Source organism: Cupressus sempervirens, chromosome 6 (genome assembly GCF_028749045.1).
Source record: "Cupressus sempervirens isolate cs-2001-9-10 chromosome 6, ASM2874904v1, whole genome shotgun sequence".
Taxonomy (NCBI): domain Eukaryota; kingdom Viridiplantae; phylum Streptophyta; class Pinopsida; order Cupressales; family Cupressaceae; genus Cupressus; species Cupressus sempervirens.
The window spans coordinates 68,942,111-68,949,383 of NC_143123.1; the positions used below are offsets into that span (position 1 = coordinate 68,942,111).

The window sequence follows — 7,273 nt, forward strand, 5'->3', positions numbered from 1 at the left end:
TAAAAATAACTTACACCACTTGAACGGGCTTGGAACTAGCTTTTAGACGATATTTTGTTTGCAAAAAATAAAGTCCGAATGAGCAAGTTACGACAAAAAAACCACATGTAGGTAAAGAAAGAGCTAGAAGGGCAAAGCAATTTTTTACCTCCTCAGGATTTGCGCCAAATACCTTGGAAAGTGTGCCCACTAGGATAGAAATAACCTCAAGACACATGTTAGGGATGTACCAAAATGTCTCAAGAAGCATGCAGACATGTATCAAAAATTGCCTCGATTTGTGTCTAAAGAATCTTGATTTACATGCCCAAAAATCTCAACTTTTGTGCAAAAAATATCAATCTTCAAACAAAAAATATATCAATTTATGTGCTAAAAATCATAAAATATCTGCCTTGGGAAACGTGCCCAATTTGATAGCAATTTTAATTATTTTTTTTTGTCTTAAATTCCAACTATGTGTAAATTAGACAAATTTTATATGAAAATAGAGGTTTTTGGGTGCTCTGAGCTCAACGGTGAGGTTTGTTTGGGCTCAAAGTGCATCGAGAAAAGGTGGCCACCTTAGATCAAATACAAAAAAAAAAACTCTAAACAATGAAACCCCTCTGAAAGAAAAACACATATCTTAAAGCCAAGTCAACTTCTCATAAACAAAATAGGGGCATGAAGATCTAGAACTCTGATACCATGTTGAAGTTGATGAAAGATCAACCCCACAACTCCTAAGAATCACTTGTATGCAACTTTCATAGAAAGAGAGAAGCAAAAGCTATGGAGGTTGGAATTCCTAGATCCATAGATGAGACATTCCTAATGAGCAAAAAAAGAGATTGCTCTAATCAAATGTGAATGAATGAATAGATTTACAATTACCATCCTTATTACCATCAGATCCAACAAAACATTGAAACAGAACATCACTTTGTCATGGAATGCCTAACGTACAACGACATCAGATCCGAGTATTCAAAGGTGTTAGAAAACAACAGTATGGGCCACCTCTTCGAAAAAAAGCAGTTGTATAACACCACAAACTTGATCAACAAAATACACCAAAGAAGAGAAGAATTAGTCAAAGGATTACAATTGGATTAGGGTAGTTAGTAGGTAGGTACCATAGACTACTCTAGCCTCGTAGACGTTATTAAAATCCTTCATTCATTGTGGTTTATTATGATAGGGATAATGAACTGGTACCACAACAAGTGTCAATTTGGGAGTCCACAGTTATCATTTCTATTAAACATTATTATTTAAATTAGAACCGTCATATGCCTGTCAAATTTATCAAAAAAGGCTTGTTTCCATTGAGGATTGCTACTATAGAAAACCTCTCAACTTAATTACAAAATTATGAGCTATCATACCTCTAAACTAGACATTGACCTTTAACTAGTAGAAAAAGTTTAGTTTGTCCAACTTCTAGAAGTTTTAACCTAACCCAAATGTATCTTTAAGAAATATTCTCTAATATTTTATTATTATTATGAAAGATTTTAAACATTTTCAATCTCATCCTTTTTTTTATGTCATACCTTTGCATTTAAGAAGACTAGACTCACGATGGACTTGTTGAAAAGCTTTCAAATTCACCAATAAACTAGAAGGCTATTGACTTTCAGTTGCTAATAATAACATAAACATATTATCAACTGAACTCATTAAAATATTGAGCCCTATCCATATCATGTTTGGGATAGGCCAATCCCAGACAAAATGAACTAAAGACAAAACAAAGTCAAACTTTTTTTTCTTCAGATTCATGAAAATGTAGTGATTTTTTTCCAATTTTTTTGTTGTTTTCAACTACACACTATGCAAATCATGAAGATCAAATGATGAAATTTTCAGAAAAATCCATGATATTTTCGATTTTTTGAAAATTGATGAACTGTACAATTTGTAAGGAGGATAGCCGCTTCCATTAGGTTTTGAGTCCAGATCATACCATGGAAAGGTGTGAAGTTATGGACAACCAAATTCTATTGGATATATGGGATAAATTGTGTTAATATGAGGTTTATGCACTCTCCATCAACATGATTTAAGGAAGTGGACCCTGCGTTGCCTTGGCATTGGGATTGTCCGGGGAAAATTCCGAGAGCAACGTGATAATATGTTGCGAGTCAATGAGAAACTTCGCAGAAGACAATGGCGTTTCGGAAAATTGCCCCCGCAAGCGAAACGCGTTGAATTCAAACATTACATCCGCGGAAATGGTCAGGCCTCCGGCAGATTCCTGCATTCTTTCGTCGAACTAAACCCTGCGCAAATGTTAAATGCTGCAAGAAATTCACTGGGATCAAATAACTAACATTTGTCAATTGGATGGCTAGCGAGCGCGATAATTTCGATCTGTCGGGACCCCGTCATCTTCTCAATCTTAACTGGTAAATTCTCTGTTTCAAACCTATATCCTGTCTCAATCTTGAAATCCTTATGAATTCCTGTTAAATCCGTTCCCTGTTTCAATCCTGAAATCCTAACAAATTCTCTGTTTAAAACAATCCCCTGTTTTAATCCCGAAATTATTATATAGTCTCTGTTTCAAACAATCCTTTCCTGTTTCAATCAATCCCCTATTTCAATCAATATCCTATATCAATCCTGAAATCCTTTAGGATCCTCTGTTTAAAATTATCTCCAGTTTCAATCCTGAAATCATTTGTTAAAGCAATCCTCTGTTTCAATCCTGAAATCCTTTGTCAAAACATCCTATGAATCCTGAAATCCTTTCATTTATAGCATAATAAAACACGATTTTTGATTATTTTGTTTCACAGGACCGATCCATCGCACAGAAGAATCGTAGCGGGCGCTCTGGTGCAGGCAGTTTACGTTCTGGAAAGAGATCGCCAAGAAAAACGGCAAAACCCGTCTGATGCCCTAGCTCCGGCCTGGTGGACATTCTTCGATTACCGTCCCATACAAATTATGATCGACAAGGTGGACGGTTCGATCTTCGGGGCCGTCTTCGAACGAACAGAAAATTCAAAACCCCAGGACAACATTCCCCGATCCGTCGTCGCGTTGAGAGGATCGATTCTAAAGCCCGAGACTTTGCGCACGGATCTGAAACTCGATCTGGTTCTCATAATCAACGGCCTGCACAAAACACCGCGGTTTGATTTTGCCCTAGCCGCCGTCAGATCCGCCATTGCTAAGCACGGGCACTGCAAAGTCCTGGTCGCCGGCCATTCTTTAGGCGCCGCATTTGCAATGCTCGCGGCGAGAAAACTTTGCGAAGACGAAGGTCTCGTCTTGGAAAGCCATCTGTTCAATCCTCCATTCGCGTCCGCGTCCGCGCCGATCGAGAGAATTAAAAACGAGAAAGTGAAATTAGGGTTTCATGTCGCGCACAGCGTCCTGTCGGCCGGTTTGGCCATGGCCGTCAAAGGCAGAGCACCGGAAGCCTCTGATCGGGATGATTTTGCTGCTCTGAGCAGGTGGATTCCTAATTTGTATGTCAATCCGGCCGATCACATTTGCTCTGGTTATGTTGGATACTTCGGGAACAGGGAGAAAATGCAGGGGATCGGATTCGGCGTGGGCAGACTTGATGATTTTGCTGCTCGCCATTCGATTAATGAATCGATTATGGCTGCGTTTGGGAAGGAGTCCAAGGCGTCGCATTTGATTCCGTCCGCCAGATTGACAATGAATTTGGGCCCGTCGCCTGATTTTAAGAGAGCTCATGGCATCCATCAATGGTGGTCGCCGGATCTGCAGAGTAGATGTACGTTGTTTCGACTTCCGGCGGGGAAAACGTGACGGATTTGTTTAATCCAGATTGTTGACGAGTATGTCGATCATTTTCTTACTGGATCGTGTTGTCTGCATTTTTCTTCAAAATTGCAGGGTTGGCGGAACGACCATATTTTTTATTTTTTATTTTTGAAGTTATTCGATTTTGTGTAAAAAACAATTTTCCATAATTGATTACAATTATGATGAGAAGTTTTGGTTTCAATTCTGTTGTATTTCGGGGATCAATGTATCTAATCACACTCTTACGGAATGAAAGGGAGAAGAGATACTGGAAAATTGAATGTGATGAGATTTTTTTAATCACATAATTGATTTAAATTGAATTGATTTGTAGTGTTTTAAAACCAAAACAAAATAAGTTTTGATTTTTCATTAAAATTATTAAAAATTAAATATTCAATATAATAAATTGAAAATATGACAATTAGTTTATAGGCTTTGTGTTTCTGTTAGGCAGGTCTGAATTTCCAAAAAAAAAAATTGTGGTAACTAATGTGAATTTTTTTTATGGAAGTGTATTTTTACTTGATGATTGAATGTAATTTATAATACGGAACAAGTAAATATGCATGATTTAATCTAATGATCTATAGACTAAATGTACGTGCCATCTATTATTACCCATCTAACTATTAGGTTCTCTCCATCTATTTGAAACTATTGTATTTTCCAAAGCCTCTTGAAAATATATGCAGTATGAAAGAAGGTTAGACGGCTAATTGCCACACTAATATCAATTAGGCAATATTACACAAACAAATGAAATTTATAACAATTAGTATATTACACAATTCATTTTAATTACAAAATATCCACTCTTGTGAATGTAATTTTAAAAATATATGAATATGAAAGGTGGTCCAATACTTGAACAAGTATAGTGGTTGTGATTGTAATTGTAAATTTGAAGCTCTTATGTCACATTGGTACGCCAACAAAACATTATTTAATTGCACAAATATTCTTTCCTATTTTACAATTATTGATTTCCAATGTACTGCTATTGTTGAGCCTTTTTCTTCTCTACCATAATCTACCTTGAGTGACATAAATTTGATAGGTAAGAATGAGTGTGTTCAATAACTAAAAAAAACAAATTGTCCACATCCTTGACTCCCAAAACACAATTTTTTAGTACCAAGACCATAAATATGTTTCCATGTCAATTAATAAAATTAGGGCACACTACTAAGTTAAACACTCTCCCATGTTAAATGAGGTATTTTAAGCATGATTAGCTTTGGGCCATGATTATAACGTCATTAAAATGCATTGACACTCTCACATTTTACTTTTTCCTGATATTTTTGGAATTGATTTTCGTAACTACAAAACTATGATGACACTCCATGTATCAGTTAAAGACTCAATGAAAATATTTTAATAAATTGGACAATAAGTAGTGGGTTGATATTTGATGTTGTATTACAAGCTTATAAAATAAATATAGAATTAACCTTGGTATGATAATTGCAATAATCGGTCTTTACTAGTGCTTTAATCAAGATTAATATAATTCATGTTGCATTCTAATAATTAATATTTATTTGTTTTCAAAAGATTTCAATTAATTGTATTTTCAATCATATTGTAACAATAGGTATCAATTATTATACAACCTTTCTATGTTTTATTATCAATATCTTTATTGTCATGTAAATCTACGATATATATCTAAAATATTATTACATTGAAAAACTTAATGAAAACACTATAGTAAATTGAATGATAAGTTGTGGGTTGAGGTTTGGTGTTCTACTCATAGGGATTGCAGTTTAGATTATGTTCTAAATGAATTTCGTAAAATGGGTACTCCTCAATCCTTGACTCGGCTAAATAAGTTTAAGATAAGACTTGTGCTCTAATATTTTGTAGATAAAAAAGACTTTATGAATATAAAATCCAAAAAAAGCTCATTTTCATTAAATTAGTTTAGACATTTTCTTAGATATAAGCAATCCCTCTTGGAAGGACTTCACCTTGATCTTTCCTTTAGTCATAATTAAGAAAGAAAGAAAATTATCCCTCTCATATCATGCTATTGTCAATCACTACTTTACACCATCCTTTAATGTCACCACTATCGTCCTTGCCAATAGCAATTATTTACGATATCTGATACCTTTCTAGTACAATATCATATAATCTATACAATTGGATGTTTTGTATTTTAGCATCTTCTTTATAATTAAAGATTCAAACTTGTTGGTGTGTCACTACTACATCACATGACTTTCTACTTTTTAGATCTAACTGTACATTTTATTTATTTGGTACTATATAGTCTTCAACTAGACCAAGTCTTCTCTCACGAGTAATTGTATTATACTATGAAAATTATTGAATATAAAATATAGACGTACAATCACAACTACTAGTACCTAATAAACTATTTAGTCTTCCCTCACAACTTATAGGATTATACTATATAAAAAAATGAACTTTAAATATACAAGTAGTATCACTAACTATAAATGTCCATCCACTATTAGGCCCTCTCAATTGTATTTTACAAAGCCTTATTGAAAATATGCATTTGTATGCAATAAATTTAGAAAAACACTACTACCACACTAATATCATTGCTACTTATCAATCAAGAAGTAATGATGTAGCGGTCACTTTTGTGCATTTAACATTTGAAATATATGAATAGGGGGAACACCCAATGGTTGAGCAAGTATAGGTAGTTGTGATTGTAATTGTAATTGTACATTAGGGTATGTGCAGGATCATGGTGTGCCAAAAAGTGGTGATGTCAAAAAAAATAGAGTTTGAAAATGTCTAAAAGCGTTTCAAAATCCGCTCTAACTTTTTTCCACCCATCTTGATACCAAAGCTAAAAAGTAGGCCCAAGCCTTATCAGGTATCCAATTTCATATTGAATATCCGATATGAAATCAGATATCGGATACCTATACTATGATTTTTTTAAAAAAATAGCAAACTCGAGGGCTATTTGTTCACATTGCGTTTTTGGTTTTGAGCTCGGATATCCAATTCGTGAACAAATACATGAGACAGGTTAGTGATTTTTTGTTTTTTTTAATGTTTTCAATCAATTTTATTATAAATTTGCTAGTTTTAATTGAATTTGTTAAAATTTAGGTTTATTTTGATAGAAATTGTTGAAATTTAAGTTTTTTTAATAGAAATTATGCTTTGTGAATTAATAGGTATGGCTAATCGAAATGATAATACTGAGGCAAGAAATATTGTTCCTCGTAACCCCACACCAAACACTCTAGTGCCCCCTCAAAATCATCCACCAAATGATCCCCTACCCCCTCAAAACTCTCCTTGAATCGAGGATTTGATATTTGAAAATCTCATCGAATTGAGGGCTTTGCAAACAACATATAATACTATGCCCGCATTGGCTCCTATGTTATCCACATTAAACACCATAGTGGATAACATTGAAACAATTATCGAGGAACAAAATGTCGCTCTTTGTTGGCATGATGAAATGTATGAGATGTTTGATGATGGGTTGGACTAT

General features: G+C 34.4%; 1 protein-coding gene across 1 annotated transcript; it reads left to right on the top strand.

Annotated features, from left to right (window-relative positions):
* Nucleotides 1-2,253: 2,253 nt before the first annotated feature.
* On the top strand, nucleotides 2,254-3,973 carry LOC149551172 (GDSL esterase/lipase At4g10955-like). Its single transcript, XM_089786754.1, has 2 exons — nucleotides 2,254-2,393; nucleotides 2,787-3,973. The coding sequence occupies exons 1-2, from the start codon at nucleotides 2,332-2,334 to the stop codon at nucleotides 3,772-3,774; spliced, it is 1,050 nt and encodes a 349-aa protein (XP_089642880.1). The 5' UTR covers nucleotides 2,254-2,331; the 3' UTR covers nucleotides 3,775-3,973.
* Nucleotides 3,974-7,273: the final 3,300 nt, after the last annotated feature.